We start from the raw sequence: 19,855 nt of genomic DNA, 5'->3' as shown, positions 1-19,855 counted from the left end.
TGGAGGATAACCTCTGACCCTGCTCACTCCATCCTGAGTGATGCCAGCTTGTCATTTGTTCCCTGCCTCGTGCCATCACACCTCTCCAGGACTCATGGGAGCCTCCTATTCTCCCACCCTCTTCTTTAGCACTTCCTGTTTGATAATTGGTGCTTTCCTTTTTGTAATTGGTGCTAATTAGTGGGAAGGGGAGAAGCATGCCCTCCTCCAGGGCTCCACACTCTCTGGGGCTCCTTCTTTTTTTCTTTTTTCACTTTCTTCTTTTTTCTTTGTCCTTTTTAATATGGCATATGATTTTTGTTCAGGAGCTAATGTGTGATATTGGTCTACATAATGAGCCTTTTTGACAGTCTGAGCACATTTGGGAATAATTCCTTGAGCAGATGAAATCCTTAGGCCAGAACTGCTCATTCTCGGCAGTTTCCAAATGATGCCACAATTGTTCAGAGGTGACAGAGGAGAAAATCGTTCAGGAGCTAGAAACTACATGAGCTGGGAGCAGATTTTTTTTCCCTCCCCTTCCCTTCTGGATGGCATGTGACTCACTCTGGATTTGCTTAGCGATTTTATGCTTGTCTCAAAGCAGACTGTAACTACCCATATTCCTGGTGAAGGAGAGGGTGAGGGATGAAGCTGTTGTGTCCTGCAGTGTGCTGGCAGCTCCCATGTCTTCTCCCTCCCAGCTGCAGGAAGGGAGAAATATAAGATTTACCACAAGCCATTGGGCCACAGCCTGTTTTTTTCCAAACATAGAATTTTTAAATACCCTGAGCTGGAAGGGACCCACCAGGGTCACCCATTCCAGCCCCTGCCCTGCACAGACCCCCAACAATCCCACCCTGGGCATCCCTGGCAGCGCTGCCCAAAGGCTCCTGGAGCTCTGGCAGCCTCGGGGCTGTGCCCATCCCTGGGGAGCCTGGGCAGTGCCAGCACCCTCTGGGGGAGAGCCTTTCCCTGATACCCAACCTAAACCTCCTGGAACAGCTCCAGCCATGCCCTGGGTCCTGTCCCTGTCAGAGGGAGCAGAGCCCAGTGATATGCCCAGCCCAGGAACTGGTGATTTCCTTTCTTTACTGTGTTAGTCATTGAGCCCTGGAGAAGTAGAAAGGAGAAGAGAATTATAAATTCCCTACGTCTCCTATAGAGGCAATTTTCTGCAGTGAGAGGTTTTAAAAGTGAATTCTGTTGTGATCTCTGTCTCACCTCCTCACTGGACCGTTTACACTCACATCATTAGCTAAGCATTATTTACTGCCACTGCCCTAGAGAAGCTTTTCAGTTATCATCCTCTTCCTCAGACATGTCCATTACCCCCAGCTTCTCACCCATATCCAGAACAACTAGTGCTTTGGATTTATTAAATCAAACATTTTAGTGTCACATTTTTTTCCTCTCATGCATATGTCTGGAGATTTTCAGTAATTTGGGTTTTAAGCAGGAGGCCAGGAAATATGTCTGTTGTCCTTAAATGCAGGAATATTGCATAAATGGAACATTTTTTGCATGCCTGGAAGCCCTAAAAGCAGCCACCTAGGATTATTAGAAATTGTATTGTAAATGCAGATGTACAGCAAAAAAACATCCTGCGCGTGGCAACCGATAGGCTTTGTCTGCTTGAGTTTTTTATAATTACTGGGAAATAATTCCTCGCTGTCTTTTTATCCCGCTTCCTCAGGCTCCCTGTGTTCCTGGCGTGCCCCCTGAAGGGATGGAGAGCTCCTCAGTGGCATCGGCCTCCTCGGAGGCGGGGAGCAGCCGCTCCCAGGAGATCGAGGAGCTGGAGCGCTTCATCGACAGCTACGTCCTGGAGTACCAGGTGCAGGGGCTGCTCACCGACAAGACCGAGGGCGACGGCGAGAGCGAGAAAACGCAGTCCCACGTCTCGCAGGTGGGTGAGAGGGACCTCCTCCCACTCACCGTGGGGTGGGAGAGGGGCTGGGGGCTCACAGAGTGTGTTCTCAGCTGAAGTCGCTTTGTCAGGGTTTGGATGTGGAGCAGGATGTGATAAAACGCTCACTGGGTTTGGGGCAGCTCACTGGGTTTGGGGCAGCTCGCTTGTCTGGGGATGTATTGGAGGTTTCCAAGGTGCTGGTAGCAGTCTCCTGATGCTGGGTTTGGTTTTTTTATGGTCTCAAGGTGCATTGAAACACATTGAAAGTGTTCCAGGAAAGGTTGGACAGGGCTTGGAGCAGATTGGCACAGTGGAAGGTGTCTCTGCCCATGGCAGGGAGTGGAATGAGATGGGGTTTAAGGTCCCTTCCAAGCCAGACCATTCCATGATTCTACATGTGAAGGATCCCATCTTTATCTGGTATCAGCAGTGTTTGATCTGATCTTTCTGAACTCTGCAGGTTTGCTGGAGCTGAGGATCTGACCCAGAGCTCTGGACCTGTTTTATATCATGTCAATGTAAAGAAATTACCAAACAAAGGAACCTTTTTAACAATAGATTTTGGTGAAGAGATCTTTTACGATTTGAAGATCAAAGCCCTTAGAAAGGGGAGAAAATATATTTAAAAATCTAGTGATTTTATTAACCCAAGGCTGGAAGGTGTCTATGTTTGAAGTGATGCTTTGGAGGGGCGTCAGGTTAAACAGGCAAGTTCTGCTTATTAATGTGTCAAGCTCAAAAGTAGTATTGAATCAGAAATAAAATAACAGACAAAGTTTTGTAACCCCTTCCAGCCTTTCCACTGCTCTGCCAGTAAGCTCAGGCTCCCTCTGCATCTTAAGGACAAAGATTTCTAATTCTCATGGCATACCATGTACGTTTTTTGCATTAAGATCCTTGATTGCAGCAACAAAATCCATCTTCCAGTTGTGGAAATGGCATTTTAGCTTTCCTTCCTGGCTTGCCCTGGAAGAAAGGGGCTGCTGGATTTTTAATGTCAGTTCTGAGAGTGTTCTCTTTCAAGATGGCTGGGTTTTATTTTAAAGGAAAAATTCATAATAATGAAAGATCTGAACATTAAACCTTTTAATTAAACCAGTAATAGAGGCAACTCAAATGAAGCAACTAAATGAGGTTGTACCCCAGACCACTGATGCAGAAGTTTAATTAGGATTTATTGTGGAACTCCATCAAAATGCAACATTCTGTCTTTCTAGGGCTGTGTACTAGACAAAAAGTGAAGATGGGCTTTTACTTTAGGTCACTTGAATTTATCAAGCCATCTCTTCATGGATGCACTAAGAAGGAATTATCTCAGATCTCACAAAGGTTTTTTTCATTTTTCCACCTTTAAGAAATAGTTAGGAGTTTTTATTTCTGATTTTCTCTCCCTGATCAGTTCTTAGCAAAGCAGGGAATGAACAGGCACATATCCTGCAGCTGACTGGAGTAACCCTGGTGGAAGCCAGCCTGATGGAAGGTGGCACGTTCCCTCATTAATGAGAGCTAGAGGGAGAAAGATGGATTTAAGGGAAAGGCACTCAGCTGAGACCAAGGAAATTGTTTTTAACTGCAAGGCTCTGCCAGAAACTAAATCTTTAATGCTGGGCAAGTTACTTAATCTCTCTGCAGTTTGTTTCCTTATGGCTGTGATGTTTTCCCTGCCTGAGAGTGGATAAATCCATTCAGCCATGTGTGTGTGACTTGCTTGGATGGTACCACATCCCTGCTGCTGTCCTTGCTGTGGGAAGGAGGGAAAAAAATGGATTCAGGGAAGCTGAATCCATTGCCACTTCAGAGAATCCCAAAATTTGGATGTTCCCATGGTGGGTATATCCCCAGCCTTGCTCCCACTAGGAAAAAAGAGGAAAATGAGAGGGGGAAAAGGTGATTTTATTTTGCTGTGGAGATAATGAGTGAGCTTGTACCTTGAGAGGCCTTCCCAAGAATGTGGTTGCACTCAAAATTGTTAGAGCAGATAGGGATACGTCAGGTAAATAAAAGACTCTCAAGAGTGATGGCATCATGAGCCTGCTCAGGGGGCTCAGCAGAAGTGGCAGGAGAGTGATGGGCAGCCCTTTAATGAGGGGAGACTGAAATCCCCCCATCTGTGAGCTAGGATGGGCTCTCTGATGAGGGCAGGGATCATGGGCAGTTGTAGTGAAAACTCTTATTTTGTGGCCTCGTCCATACCTGTCAGGGAGCTCTGAGGTGGTTATTTGTATGGAAATGACTTTTCATTTTCTTGGCACATCCTTGGTGGTGGTACTAAGCCTTAAGTGTCTCTGGAGCAGCCTTGTGCTTCCAGCATGGAAGACCTCAGAAATGGGGCTGGTCAGTCTCTACTCTGTTGAAGGAGTCACAAAAATGACTTCAGAATTAAGCAGCATCTTTGATATTTGTCTAGTGAAAATTGGTTTTGGGCTTTTTTTCACCTATATGATGCAGTCCTACATTTCTTTAGGGGAAAAAAATAAGGCAACAAATGACACCAAATTCAGTTAATTTTATGGAGGCACCTTGCTGCCCAACCTTGGGGCAAGCTGGCCTAAGAGTCTGCTAATCCCCTATGGCCACATATGGCAATGGCCAAACTACAGGCAATGGCCTATAGCTTCCATACTCATTTTCTGTTCTGTTTAAAATGAAAACACAGGGTGTTGGCTGCCCAGGGCATGTATCTGTCCTTGAAGCAAGTAGAGTTGGGAACGAGGGTTGGGAAAAGCAGAAATTTTCCAACATTCCATGGAAATGAGTGATAAGTCACCCTAGTGAGTGTCACACACCTGGAGTTCCAAGCACTGTCAGAGTCAGCAGCGAGGTAGTGGGGCTGGATTTTATTGCAAAGCACCATATCAAATGCTTCCCTATAGTTGTTCCTGCTTCCTCCGTGTACCCACTGTCAGCGGGTGGAGCATTTCCAAGCCAAATCCTTTGGGATCATCCTCAAAAAGGAGGGGGTGCCACACGTGTGCAGCGATGCCCGCGGCCGGACGGTGTTTTCTGTGCACTGTGGACTGACACAGCAGTTTTGCCCAGCCCAGCTATTATTTTACACAATCCCTTTTTTTATCCCTTTTGCAGTGGACGGCGGATTGTAGCGAGCAGCTTGATGGCAGCTGTTCCCCATCCCGAGGGAAAGGCTCGTCGTCCCACGAACATAACCAGGTAGGGTTTGTGTTTAGTTCCTCCTCCACAGAGCTTTGCCTTTATTTCTTGCACTGCCTCGCCTGGGAGGTGCTGCCAGCTGTACCTCTCCCATGGAAGGGGAGATGTGTCCCTCTGCTTGGCGTCTGAAAGCTCTTTCCTGCCCAAACCATGGGAGGTGGGCAACATCCTGATGTGCGGATGGGTGCTTTCATCAGGAGCTTAAAGGGGAAAAAATAAGGAGTGTCACATTCATTCCAGAAGACTTTCTTATTGTCACCTGTGTGAGGAAGCTGTTAGGAGCATCAGAGCTGACTTGGAAGGATGAGATGTAGCTGAAATAAGGGATCTTTGTGTAGCTGGGCTGCTCTGTTGTGATGCTGCAGCACAAGGTGTTGCAGGGAAGAGCATTACATAGCAGAGAGGGTGAGCTGGCAGAAGAAGCAAAGTTGCACGTGTTGAGAGCCTGTGTTGGTTGTGCAGTGACAGGAACCAGGTGTGAGTCAATTTTGGTGCTTGAACATGGTGTGAACACAAGTGAGGAGTGTTGACCAGGCACTGCTGGAGGTGGCTGTCCTTCCTCATGTGAGTACTCCCATGGAAGAGAGTTGGGTTGGGTGAGGGCTTGTGTTTGATCATTCTCATCTGATTGACAAGCTGCTGTGTCACCATGAGACCATCTGCTCTGTGAGAGCAGTACTTGCTTGAGGAGATTTAGGCATCTGGGGGAAGGGGAAACAGCATTTCCAATTGCTGTGGCTGATGGATGTCCCACCCAGAGAGGTGGCTTCAAGTTGGTGGCTTTCATTCTCTTGCTCTGCTTGATATCCTCCAGATGCAGACTTGTGCGTGGATCCATGAGGGGAAATTTGGGAGCCCCTTGCAGGGTGTGAAAGGGGGCTGTGCCAGTCTGAGCAGGGCAGGTTGCAGCTCTCATTTTGGGCGCAGCTTTCTCCCATGGAGCCATGCTGGAATTCTTGGCTGAGGGATGGGGACTGAGGCATCCCATCCCTGCCCTGGCTCTGGGATGCTGGTAGCACCTCTACCAACACCTGTACCCAGCAAAGGCAGGCTGTTGTTTTGTAGGAGGACATGTGCTGGGCAGAGACACTGCTTTGGAAGAGTTCCTGAGGGTGCCAGATGGAATTGTGTATTTGATTTATTATAGCTGTGATCTGCTTCAAAATATTCAGCAGCAAAACCTGATCCAAGGTCCCTCCCAGCACTGCATACAGCTGCTGGATGTTCATTTGGGAGGCTGGCTGCTTCCATTAGGCTTCCTTGGGTGGATCAGGGGCTTTCCTTAGGGAAGGAAGGTCCCTGGCCCTTCTCCCAAGGGCTCTGCTGATGTGCCAGTGGCTGGTGGGGACCCCACGGGAGGATGCAGGAATCATGCATGGGTTACTTTCCTGACAACCTCCATCGGCCTGGTGCCATGCACTCTTTTGTTTCAGCTTACATGGTTTGTTTTTTTTTTTTGTTTTCTTGCTATATCTTTTTCCCTGGGAATTAAATGTGTTTGATCTCCTCCTACAGGGAGCTCCTTTCCTACACACAAACACCATTCGCTCATGTCCAAGCTGCTTACCCTGTGTTTGGGCTCTCTCCCAGCCTGCAGCAGAGCTAGTAATTATCTCTCTCCATGTTTGGCTTCCTTTAACTGTGAGTAACAAATTTTCCTTGGCACCAAAGAGGAGCTGCAAGCTATTGTTCCTCTGTCCAGGCAACCATTTCTCTCACTGTCACTGATATATGAGTTAAACCTGCTGGTGAGGACCAAGTGCAGTTTCTTACCATTCCTGGCTGTTTTCACAAAAAAATCTTTCAATATTAAAAAAAAAAAAAAAGTCATTACTATGATGCTTGTCCTGAATTAAAATTATCAATCACTTTTCAAACCTGCTAAGAAAGAAGCCAGCAAATTATTTCCCAGTGGAGGAAGGGGTTGCGTTTTGGGGGTGGTTTTTTTGTTTGGGGTTTGTTTGGTTTCAGGTTTTGTTTTGGGTTTTTTTTGGGTTTTGGTTTTGTTTGTTTTTTTTTTTCTTGTGATGGAGGTATTTTGTTGCAATTTTTTATGTATTTGAGGGACTTGGGCAGGAAATGGAATTCCTAATTTTCCTATTGTGTTTCCAGCTGAGATCTCTGCATTGCCAGTCGTACTTGAAAAATACTTGGATGTGAGATTTCTGCTGGCTTCAGCTAATGTGAAAATGTGGGTTATGTATCAGTGACCATGGTATGCCTCACGTGGCCATCAGAAAGGGCATTTATATGGAAATCTGGGTTAGTCCTGGAAATATATTCAGCATGTGGTTCATTTTCTGTGAAGACAGAGTAGTCCAGTCTTGCTTTTTGAGAAGTAATTGGCTTCCTAAAGGTTATGGGGAAACCTAGAGAGAAGATGACTTTCCCATGCCTGAAAAATCCCTCTATGCATCCCTGAGTACTTGATGCCTTTGAAATTCTGTGCTATATGATCCAGCAAGGTAAAGAAAAATAAAAGAAAGATTTTTTTTGTGTGTGTGTGTGTTATGCATTTTTATATAGGATGTGTGTATATATGCAACTACTGGTTGTTGCACAAGTGAGGGGGTTAGAGCAATTTCTGAATAATATACAATATAAGGGTAAAAATGAAGTGGTTTTGCCCTTCGTTTTCAAGTGTTTTTGCCTTCATTAAAAATGAAGGTAAAAGTCCAGGATATTTCTAAATTGCTGGTTTCTGATGTTGTTGGGTGTCTCTGGAAAAGAGCACCCAGACTTGTCCTGCTCTTGCACTACTTGGTGAGACCTGTATTAGCAGCTGTGTGAGACAGTGTTAGTTCCCATAGGTTGGCAGAAAGGCATCCCATACAAAGCAGTGGCTTAAAAAGAGAGAAAATTCCCCCTGAAACCTCCTGGTCTTTCCAGTTCTTGGGCGGGTGGCTGTGAGAAGATGGTCTGCTCATGGAGGAATCTCATGAGATACATTTTGTGAACTCACGTGCTGAGAAAATCCTGGTCTCACAATTACATTCAGCTCATCTATAATTCTTGTTTCCTGCTGGGATCTCTCTGTTTGCTGCATGGTGTGGCCATGTTCCACTAAACCCCTGAAAGTTTGCCAGGTCTCACCACGTGTGAGCCTCTGGGGCAAAGACCAGGTACTCAAAATATTCTTTGAGCACCTTACTGCCTCTGTAAAGAGGAAGGTTTAGATAATGGAATAATTTTAAACTCTTTTATGTTTGGATTTTTTTTCTTCTTCCCCAAAAAGAGCCAGTGGGAAGTTTTTATATAATACTTTATTTGCATTCCCCTTGTGAGGCTGTGGCAAGTAGGAAGCTCTTTGATATATTTCTGAGAGCAATTCATTAAGTAAAAAAATCTGGTATGGTGCATATTGAGGGATCCAGCAAAGCTCTTGGTACATGAAAGGCCTGGCAGGAACTGCATCCCAGGCTCCCCTTATGTAAAAGGCATTAACAAAAACCAGAACAACTCTGCGGGTTTGTGCCATTTCTCCAGGCGGTGGGAGATGGAGAGCTGAAAATCCTCCTTCCTGGCCAAGTCCCTCCCTTTCCCCATGGTGGCTGGCTGTCACCCATCAGCACCAAGGAAAAACCTGTGTTTTAGGCAGGAAACAGGATGTGCTTTCATCCCACCGCTTGTGTCCATGCCCCACCAGGTGTAGCAGGAACTTGGCACCGGGTCTGGGCCCTCAGAGGCTTCTGCAGGTGATGGTTGTGTTGCTGATCTGCTGAGCAGTGAAGGAGCAGGCAGGGTGTGCAGATCACACCTGATGATCCCACACCTTGCTTGCAGCACCCTTGTCCTGTCCTCCCTGAGGAGCTGGTGGTGAAGGAGATGACTCTGCCATCCTGTTGAACCAGCAGAAACAGCGGCACATGGTGGCAGGGTGGGTTTGCACTCTTGGGCCTTGGCTGGAGTTCAGACTGCCTGGAGTAAAGAGTATCCCTAACTGTGACAGCACAAGAGTTCTGACAAGGGCCTGGAGGAAAAGGGGGAATGGCTTCCCACTGGGAAGGACAGGGTTAGGTGGGATATTGAGAAGGAATTGCTGGCTGGGAGGGTGGGCAGGCCCTTGCATAGGGTTCCCAGAGCAGCTGTGGCTGCCCCATCCCAGCAGGACAGGGCTTGGAACAGCCTCGTATAGTGGAAGGTGTCCGTGCCCATGGCAGAGGATGGAATGAGATGAGCTTTAAGGTCTTGCCATTCCATGTCCATGTCCTGCAGTCATGGCTGGAAAAGCTGCCATGCTGCCAAAGCAAAGGCAATAAGAGGTGAGGGGCAATGTGTGAAGGCTGTCTCTTGTGTAACAGCAGATTGCAGTGCACAGAGGAGCTCAGTTTTAGTGGAGAGTGGAAAAATCAAATTATCTGTGCAGATTTTTTCTTTCACAGTTCCAGAAAATTTTCTTTTTCAGGCATCAGTGCTGCTTAACTTCCTGGGATCAGCTACCAGGAAATCCTGCCTGGTGGATGCTGGAGAAGCAGGTGGGAAGGGATCATGGTCTTGGACAGGGGACAGGGGACATGTCACTGGGTCCAGATTAACTGAAGTTAGCAGTGACCTGCTGGCTTAAATCCAGTGACATCAGCAGGCAGCTTGTAATGCCCCAAATTCTTGGCTGACCAGACGGAGCTGGAGAGACAGTGGATTGGCAGGATCTCCTGACTAAATTTGCAATTCATTTTCCCTGTGCTGGTGGACAGCCTGTGTCTCACTTCAGTTGCCTAACCTTGGGTCCAGATCTGAAAGAGAACAAGAGGGATGACTCTGGAAAGCCTTTTAGAAATTACAGAATGTTAAGAGGGTGGAGTGGATGTTAAAAATCACCCACCTGCCATAGGCAGAGACACCTTCCACTGGAGCAGGTTGCTCAGGGCCTTATGTGTTATGAGCACAGCCAGGGTTGGGGCATCCACAGCCTCCCTGGGCAACCTGGGCCAGCGTCTCACCACCCTCACAGTGAAAACATTCTTACTAATATCTAGTCTAAATTTCCCCTCTAGTAATTTGTATCCATTACTCCCTGTCCTGTCACTACAGTTGTTAATGCAGAGTCCCTCTCCAGCTTCCGTTTAGGCTCCCTTCAGATACTGGAAAGTGCTGTGGGGTCTGCACACAACCTTCTCTTGTCCAGGCTGAACAGTCCCAGCTTTCTCAGACTGTCTTTACAGGTGAGGTGCTCCAGTCCTTTTAGCAGCCTCATGGTCTCCTTTGGACTTGTTCCAACTGTTCCATGTTTGGGGAATACATTTGGGGTTCTCCATCTCATTGGCCTGCTCATATTGTAGCCCAGGGTCAGTTTGTACACTGAACTTAGCTGAGGTTGTCCACCATGCTGAGGATGTGTTGGGGCAGGTGGATGCTGACTGATGCTGCGGACACTCATTTTGTGTTTCCAAAAGAGAAGGAGAAAGCAAGAAGGAGAAAGCAAGAAGGAGAAAGCAAGAGAAGAAGAAAGCAAGAGAAGGAGAAAGCAAAAGGCTGGCTTTGCCAGTGAGTGCATGTTGATGCATGCCTGCCTGATGGAGGAAGAAAGTAGGACTTTAGGTGGAGTGACCTGCCCATGGGCAAAGAGCAGCTCTGAGAAAACCAGTCACTTTTCTGCCTGTAATTGCTGGGTGATGCCTCCTCATTTAGTGGATGCAGCCCTGCTCAGTTACCGTTGGAGAGGACTGCTGAGAAAGAAATCAAGTCCTTCAGCTAATGTGTAGGTGTAACTTTCCCTGGGACTTGGGTTTGGGCTTGGCCTCATGAGGCAGCAGTGCCTCATGTGAAGCAGACACCTGCTTGGCTGTCAGGAGGGAGATGTGTCACTGCCTTGCTGCCTGCTCTAGAGAATTGCTGCTGCTTATTGAGGGTGGGAGAAGATGTCTTCTGGGCCTGGTGTCACCAGTGACTCACAGGAGAGGACATCTTGTCACCCTCATTTTCTGTTTGGGTAAAGAACTCCAGAAGACCAGGACCTGTCTGCCCATTGTAGAGCTTCCCACACTCTTATTTTTGTGAGATTTGATTTGCCTTTGAGGTTTCCATCTTTCCAGGTTTGGATGAATAGATCAGTCAGTGCTGGAGCTCTAGGCAGGGAAGGGATGACGTGAGCCATTTCCTCTGAGGCTGGGACAGGGCCTTGCTGATGGGTTTCCATAGCACATCTGGAGTTCTCAGGGCCATTCTGAGAGCCCGCAGTCTTCCTCCTCTTCATCCTTGTGTGTAAATGAGCTATATAGCGCATCCTTGGCTAGCATGGCTCTTCCAGTGTTGTCCAAAAAACACAACCACACACGCTTGGTCCTTCCCCAGGTAGTCCAGAAAGATCTTGTAAAGCTTAAGCTCCTACTTCCAAGTCCATCAGATCAAATCCTTTGGTCCTGTATCATGACACAAGAATGGATAAAACCTTAATTTCTCTGGTGGAAGAAGGTCTCAAAGTGATGTTTGGTGTTCCTTCTGCAGATTAGAGAGGGTTGGGGAAGGTTCCTACCTGGGAAGGGAAGGAACAGAGCCAAAGGGGTTGGGGCTTCTGCATCCATTTTTATAACAGTTTCTGATGTTCTTACAGCATTATGTAATACTTTGAGGAGAAAGAAGCTAGAAAGTTTACCCTACTAAGATATTTAGAGTAATCTTATGGTTGGGGTTTTGTTGGGGTTTTTTTAAGGTGTATTTTGAGTTATTAAAATAATTAAGCCTTTGGTTTTCCCTATTAAAATTGGAGCGGTTTTTCTGGAGAAGGTCTAGGGAGGTACTTGGAGTGCAGTGCAAAAATTCTGCATAATGGGAAGATCTGGCAGCAGCACAAGTTGGGTGTGTGAAAACCTCCACTGCAGAAAAACCTCAAAAAGGGCCTTTTACACAATAGCTGTTTTCTGGTCTGACCAGGAGTAACATCAAAATTGAGGAACCATTTGGCACACCCCACAACTTGATCTGGGGATCTCCTGAGTGCAGATGTGAGACCCTTGTTATGCCGGGGGATATCTCAGAGGTTTTGGGGGGCCTGAGAGCTCTGCCAGGAGTATTCCTGTTATTTTTCCTGTGGCCCACCCATGAATGCTGTACATTGAATATTGAAATTTTTACTTAAAATTGAACATGAATCCCATCCAGAATCCACTGATATCTTCAGGACACTTGGAACTTGTGCTGCTGCCAGGGTTGATCTGCATCTCTACCAGCACAGCCCACTTCACCCATACTTATCTTCACTGAGAGCAGCCACGTAGGTGATCACTGTGTTTCCATTTATGGCTTCTGCACTGGGGAAATTTATCTCCTTTTTCTGCAAATAGGATTTTCAAACTTGCACTGAAGCAGCAGAAAATATTAACTCTTGGGCTGGCAAAGGCAGCAGGATTAATTAGTTCATGCCTCAAAGAGCTCACTGCAAAGGTGAAAATTGCAGTGTAAGTGAAACATACGATTATTGCTAATTAAAATGCAAATGTTAGATTTGACAGCTAGTTTCCAAAGGAGGGCTGCTGGCAATGTGTATGAGCCTGGCTGTTCCTGAGAAGGTGCAGAGCTTGGCCAGAAGGATTGGCATAGTTTGGAGCAGCTTCTGGAATCAGTCTCTGGAGGGATGGAGTTTTCCCTCCCAGTCCCAAAGTGTGGCTCAGAGGTCCCATCTACTGCTGGTGAGTGTGGACCAGAAATGGTAGGTGGAGGAGCTCAAATAAGATCTCTGAGCAAGTCTTCAAGGACTGTTTGGGGAACTGAGAGAGACTGGGAGACCCTTGGTGTTTGAAGGACACGGCAGAGTAGTGGGGAATTGTGTCAGCAGGAGGCAAAGGGCAGAGATCTTTGTGCCATTACAAGTGTTTCTTCAGTGTTTGTCAGCTTTGGCAGCCAGTTCTGTTCCTGCAGCATGGTGGGTTTGTTTAGCAGGAGCAGTGTGTGGAACATACACGGGATGGAGGAAGAGCAGTGCCACATGTCACCAGTGCCAAGCCATGGCTTTCTGCTGGACTCCAGCTGCCTCTGGAGTCTGGGAATGGGTTTTTGTTGTCTTTCAATGATGCTGGTGAAGGGTTTTGCTGCTTGGGTGTTTTTTTCAAGAACAGTCATCACCTGCATGCTCTCACCCACTCCGTGAGCATCACCCATGAGATTGGTGTGAGCAGCCCAGTTCCCACAGAAAGTCTGCAGACAGAGGGTCCATTTTAGCATGAAGGAGCTTTACTGAAGGACACAAAGCCATCAGAAGTGTGTGGGACTGTTTTTGGGGGTTGTATTTTCATTCTGGAGATTTCAGTCACCTTCAGTAAGGTACCAGTAAAAAGTTGTTAATCTATGGCAATTAGTCAGAAGTTTGGGGGAAATACTGAGCTTGGCTGTGCTGGTGAGTTTGAACATGAGTGTATTCAGGCAGTTCTCAATTGGCACTGTTAGCTTCTTCAGCAGACATTTCAACAGTTTTTAATGCAGCAATTTTATTTAAAAAACAATTTGGTTTTCAATATTAGTGTCAGTGCTTGATAAAGGTGAGGAAGGTAAACAGGGTGAAAGCCCTAGGCCATGAGTTAGAGCCAGGAGACAAGCTGGTTTATTAAAATCACCTCTGATTGTGATCTAATTGGTAACTTTGTGCTGTATCCAGTGGCTTTTCTTGGTGAGCATTGATGTATGGTGATACCAATATTCTCGTTTCTCACAACAGCTGCATTTCTGGAATTTGCAACATGTTGGATTGTCTGCAGAAAACCACTCCTAAAAGATAGGTCTACTGAATATTAATGAACAGTTTTTATTTTCAGTGTGTCTTTCAAAACAAAAGGTGCATGTGCTGACCTGCAGCATTTGGCACAGAAATCTTGTGTGTGTATGTGAACAAGATGTTCAGTGTGTAGCATACAATTAATCCTTCAAACATCAAGCATGAGGGTGCATTTCTCCCAACCACCTTTTCAGCTGGTGCACATATTTCCCATGTCAAAGGAGGTATTTCTCACTTCTCAAGATCCTACAAGGTTGGCTCTTCTCCAGGCCTTCCTGAAGTGACCTGCCTGACATCCACCACGTTTTTTATCCCTTCATGCCAGTTGAACAACTCATTTTGTGCCATTTGGTATTTCTCAGCCATTGGGAGATTTGGGCGAGGGTATGGTAAGAAGGGAAGAAGAAGATGCCTTAACTGTCAGTGGAAATAACCACATTCCATTTTCATTTATCTTCAACTTGAAAACCGGATAATTGCCTCTAAGTCAATACCACAATGTATTTGAACTTGCTTGAAACTTACAAGGTTGTAGGGTGCAGAATCTCCAGCTGGAGTGATGCAGAAACCAGCACTGGAGTGTTTTGCTTCCAATTTCCTGTGTTGGATGAACACTTCCATGTTTCGTGTGCATCCAGGTCCATGCTGGACCACCAGGTAGCATCACCCTGGGTAGTTCAGGTTCTGCTGTGCAGTTGTCTGCCTGCCTCATCCAAATCAGGTGGCAGTGGTGGAGCTGGGACCTGGTCTGTGCCCTGGACTTGGCTGTTGTGTTCAGAGGCAGTTTGAGTGGTGAATCCTTTTGGCTTTGAAGGCTGAGGTGGCCCTGCCCTTGCCTTAGCCCATGGCAGTGTCTGCAGGACCTCATGTAGCCCCATGAGAACATCTGAGACATGAGAAACCCTCTTGAAGCTCTCAGCTTTCACACCAGTCCTAAAACACAGGCTTCCCTTTGTATTTCCCAGATTTCAGAGTACTTGGAAGAGGTGAATATTCTGCACTTGGTGGTATCATGGGGTTTTAATAATTTTAGGTCACTTCAGAAGTCTTTCCCAAGTCTCTGAGCAAAATTTTTGGGGCAATTGCCATGACAATATCCACCTTTCTCCCTAGAGACCTTGTGGGGTGTTTGGGTAGAGCTGGTCAGGTGAGTTATTCTGGTTTTCAGATGAGTCATTATGCCTTGAGGGCTGAACAAGAAACCTGCAGTTTACTTGACAGCACAACAAGCAGAGAATAAAGGAGAACATCAGGCACAGCTCCTTAAGAGACAAAAATAGTTATTTGTGTAATGAGTCTCCTGGTGAACTGCAAGAGTCCTCAGCCATGTGAATAACTGGACTCCTACAGTGGGAAAACTGATTGAGAAGTTTATTTGGGCCTGGGAGGGAAATGGAATGGAATGGAATGGAATGGAATGGAATGGAATGGAATGGAATGGAATGGAATGGAATGGAATGGAATGGAATGGAATGTTTCAGCTGGGAGGTACCAACCATTATCCAGTCCAACTGCATGCTCAATTCAGGGCTGACCAGAAGTTAAAGGGTGTTATTAAGGACATTGTCCAAATGCCCTTCAGCAGCTTTACAGGATGTGGGGTTGGTGAATATGCATAGTTAATACTCATGAAGATAGAGAAGGTAAGTGTTATTTTTCCCCATGCATACACTGGAGCACCAAGGCCAGATCTTATCCTCACCAGAGATTCCCACAGTGTCATCCCTTTGCAGTCTGTAAATAGAACAAGTTAAAGGAGTCAGAGGAAGCCCCACAATCAGGATGCTGGTCACGGGCATGGTTTTGTAGGTGCAGGCACGAGTGGCCTGGGAGCTGGAGCTCTCCTGTTCCGTCAGGTCGGTGGTTTTGGAGTGTGTGGGATGGAGTGACCCTTGACTAAAGCAACCTGTTTGTTGTTTTCAGGAAGAGTGGGATCACAGCAGCAGTGGGAGCACAGGATCCCGGCCGGGGTCGAGCTCCAGGCAGGGCTCTGGATCCAGGTCTGGCAGCCACAGGAGAAGCAGCCAGTTCAGGCATTCAGCCAAGGTACACCTGGTGGAGGTGCTGGAGCTGTGTCCCCTGCTTGCTGCTTCTTGGAGGCATCCCCCTCACGGCCTGTTTGTGGTGTGTGTCACACAAAGTGTGGGTGCATGTCAGCTGGGAAGGGCACTGCAGAGACCTGTTTAATTCACTCATGGTGTGTGACCCACTGAGGTGTGCTGGTTGCCTTAGCTTTGGGAAAGAAGTCCCTAGTCAGTTGGCTAAGTGCAAAGGAAATCAGGGATTTTTTCTGTATTTGAAGTCCGGGAGTATTTCAGTTTTGAGAAATCAAGAGATGTCTGTAATTATTTGCTGTCAGGTCTTCATTAGAAGTTGAAGGATGAGTGGGCAGCACACTGATGGTGTTAAATGGTGACCTTAAGTCCAGCTGCTTTCTGTGTGAGCTGTCTGCAGGGCTGTATGGGAAGTTACCTTCCTATCCTGCAAAAGACTTTAAGAATTAACTTTTTATATGGGTGTAGGTCCATTTACACCTTGAACTGAGGCAAGGGACCACTCCTGTTAGTTTCAGTCACCTTGAAAACCTGTCTTCTCTTGGAGTCGCTGTCCTTTATGCACACAGGAGAACAAGTTGTGCCAGAAGTGGGTGGCAGACTCTGAGGTTTGGAACCAGTGGTCAAAGTCCTGGTCCATTCATCCATTTCATCCTCCTGAAGATCTTGAGGAAATAGCTTTTCTTCTGGGTCATGCTGTGGTGGGAGAGGACCCACAGAACCAGGTTGTATCTGGAAAGTGATGGTCCTTTCTGGTGGGAATGAGACTCAACATATCCTCACCTCTTTGAGCAGGGATAATACTCTCTTCCTCAAAATTTCTATATTTTTGTCTGTATTTTTCACATGACAACTTGCAGTTTTCAACAAGGAAGCTCTGAATTGGAGCCTTTTCAGACAGTTCAGTATCTATCTCATCTTTTTTTATTTTCTACCAAAGTGCAGCCAGGGGTTGTAGGCAGCTGAGAAGGAGGAAAAGTGGGGGAAGCTCCTCAAGCTCAGAACTGAAAAATGCTTAATACATGGCACAGGATGATTCCTGAATTTATAGCAGGGACCCAGACGGCAACTTGGTGTTGTTCTGTGTGCAGTGATCATTTAACCTGGTTGCAGTTGTGCAGCAAAGGGCATGATTTCCTATTTGTTTTCTGGAGGATGGTAATGAGGAGCAGCGAGAGGTGGGACGCTGAGCCGGGCTTTCTAAAGCTGCTGTGTGCATGCAAATGCTGACTTTGTGGGGAATTTGCTGAAGCTGCATGCATGGTAAACAGCCAGAGTCCACGTGGGCCCATCCCTGTTTGTGTGGGCAGCTCCAGGGGCTGGGCAGCAGAGGATGGAGGTCATGTGTGCTCACAGGGGCAGGAGGACAGAGGTTGTGGACGTGCATTTAAACCAGATTGTGTGCAGGATCTGATTTACTGGATGTCTGTCTCATCTCTCAAATACTGGTGTTACTTGTGAAAGCGTCTCTCTCAATTATCATTCCGAGTGAATTAATTAATTTTCAGCTGTACTAACTCCTTCTCAGTGAAAAAGATTATCTAAAGCATAGGGTTGGGTCACTGGGAGCTTCATGTTAAAATTGCTGATGGTTATAATTGCAGTCCTGGGGGGACTGACAGCAAGTCACTGCTTTTCTTAAATACATGCCATTTTTAATCTTTTTTTATACCTGGATTTGAGAATTGGCTTTTTGAAGTCTTATTATTAAGTCTTGGCATTGTGCTGTGAGCATTTTAGTAAGCTCCCTGCAGCCCAGGGCTGCAAGGCTGCTCCCTGTCCTGTGAGCTGACACAGAGACTGGTTCTAAAGACAGGTCATAGAGGACCAGAAGGGTGTCTTGAAATGGCCACAGTGACTCAGGACTTAATGACAAGGTGTGCTATCACTAGGCCCTTTTTGGCACCATTTTGTGGAGTCTGGCTGATGCTTGGAGTGTCTCCAAGAGGTTATGGGACATCCTCTAGGAGGACCAGGTCTGGGCGAGAGTGTCCAACTGCTGCCTCGGACCTGCCTGACCTCCTCACCACCTGAAATGGATTTGTCTCTTCTTTGTGTATAAGCTGTGATAACATGCACATGTGTGCTTCCATCACACTGCATTTGGATGCTTATAAGGATTTAAGAAACTAATTCCTCTCCTTAGTGGGAGAAAATCGTGCTTACATTTGCCTAAAATAAAAAGCTCATCTTCTTCTGTAACTTATCACGGGAGTTATGTATTTCTGGTAATTTGTTTCTGAGCAGAGACATGTCAACTTGCAGATCCCCAGGGGTTAAAATTATAATCCATAAACCCCTTGGAGGAGACTAAAAAGGGAGCAGTGTGTCTGTGTTTGGAGTTTCTGGTGTTTAAATTGGTTGTGCTGGAAATGACTGCAGAATGTAACCATCTGTTCACTAAGGACATGTGTCCTGACATTGGTTGGGAAAGTGTTGCTCAATTTGTGAGCAGATTGAGCTCTGGGACTTCATTAAGAAATGGTCACATTTTTTTATGAGTTTATAATGTCTTGGTTAATATTAATAATACTTAAAAATGACAGAAGGTTTATGACGGGGAGAGATGGAATCCACATTCTCTAGCATGTATTTTGCCAGAGTGGGACCATTTGGACTGAGTTGCTTAAATAGTCTGAATATGTGCAAGATTATGAGTAATCTGAACAAAAAAATGTTGAGGGGAAAATTGGTTAATATGGACTCCTAATTTGCAATGCATTCAATCCGTCCAGACTGAGTCAAGTCTGATTTCTTGAATGGTCTTGAATAGCAAAATCCAACCTGCTTTACTTCACCTGTAAAGGGCGGAGGGGGCAGCCCTCTTTGTGCAGGGAGGGCATGTGAGGGTTGATGACTGTGAAGGGGCTTTGAGTAACACATGTGAGGTCTTTGCTTTAGTTGTTCGTGCTTTGGATTGTCCATTTTGACAAAAGCAGCTGCCTGAACAGAAAATGCAAGGTGTTTCAGAGCTGGCGGGAGATTTCTTACAATGCTCATGGGGAAGGGCTCTGGGGGTGCTGGGGCCAGGGGCTGGACACGAGCCCAGGGTGCCCAGGGGGGCAGGAGGCCAATGGCCCTGGGCTGTCCCAGCCAGGCTGTGACACAGCCCCAGGGCAGGGCCTGTCCCTGTGCCGGCACTGCTGAGGCAGCTCCAGTGCTGGGGACAGCTCTGGGCCCTGAGCACAAGAGAGACACCGAGGGGCTGGAGCGTGTCCAGGGCAGGGAACGGAGCTGGGAAGGGGCTGGAGCCCCAGGAGAGGCTGAGGGAGCTGGGAAGGGGCTGAGCCTGGAGCAAAGGAGGCTCAGGGGGACCCTTGTGGCTCTGCACAGCTCCTGACAGGAGGGGACAGCCGGGGGGGAACAGGGACAGGAGCAGAGGGAACGGCCTCAGGCTGGGCAGGGGGAGGCTCAGGTTGGACATGAGGAGGAATTTTATTATGGAAAGGATTGTTAAGCCTTGGAACAGGCTGCCCAGGGCATTGGTGGAGTCCCCATTCCTGGAAGTGTTCAAGGAACACCTGGACAGGGCACTCAGTGCTCTGGGCTGGGTGACAGGTGGGGATCAGGCACAGGTTGGACTCAGTCTTGGCGGTCATTTCCAACCTAAATGATTTTGTGAATCTCTGCCTGGCCCCTGGACCTTGGTGGATGGTGCTTGTGGACGTGGGGCAGGAGGAGAGGGCTGGAGTCAGAGCTGAGCTTGTGCATTTTCTGCTCTGTGTTGTGCACAGCTCTGTGTCCCTGAGCCTGACACTGTCACTCCTTGCCTTCACGGTGCACTTTTGCAGCAGGTGAGGGGTCTCTGCATTGCATGGATTCACTCAGGAACACAGGATCCCTTGTGCAGAGCCAAGATACATCCGTGGCTGGTGGGAGAGACTGTGCCCTGGTCAGGATAGCTCCATGTGCCTCCTGACAAGTAACCACCTTTCCATCTCTCCTAGAATGGCAACAAGGAGAGCAGCCTTGACATGCTGGGCACAGACATTTGGGCTGCCAACACCTTTGACTCCTTCAGGTAAGCTGATTTTAAAT

The 19,855-nt window shown here is 47.1% G+C and overlaps 1 protein-coding gene across 5 annotated transcripts in view; it reads left to right on the top strand.

The window, feature by feature from the left end:
• CTIF (cap binding complex dependent translation initiation factor) overlaps nt 1-19,855 on the top strand; it is a 146,998-nt gene that overhangs the window by 25,683 nt on the left and 101,460 nt on the right. For 3 of the 5 annotated variants that reach the window (XM_026795319.2, XM_026795318.2, XM_026795320.2), the window contains exons 2-5: nt 1,676-1,888; nt 4,976-5,059; nt 15,687-15,809; nt 19,765-19,838. In XM_026795319.2, the coding sequence (XP_026651120.2) occupies nt 1,676-1,888; nt 4,976-5,059; nt 15,687-15,809; nt 19,765-19,838 (494 nt within the window). The remainder of the gene's footprint in view (nt 1-1,675; nt 1,889-4,975; nt 5,060-15,686; nt 15,810-19,764; nt 19,839-19,855) is intronic. The other 2 variants (XM_026795322.2, XM_026795321.2) reach the window with 1 other exon arrangement.

This window comes from Zonotrichia albicollis, chromosome Z, assembly GCF_047830755.1.
Source record: "Zonotrichia albicollis isolate bZonAlb1 chromosome Z, bZonAlb1.hap1, whole genome shotgun sequence".
Classification (NCBI taxonomy): Eukaryota; Metazoa; Chordata; class Aves; order Passeriformes; family Passerellidae; genus Zonotrichia; species Zonotrichia albicollis.
This window is presented reverse-complemented; position numbering and strand designations above follow the sequence as displayed.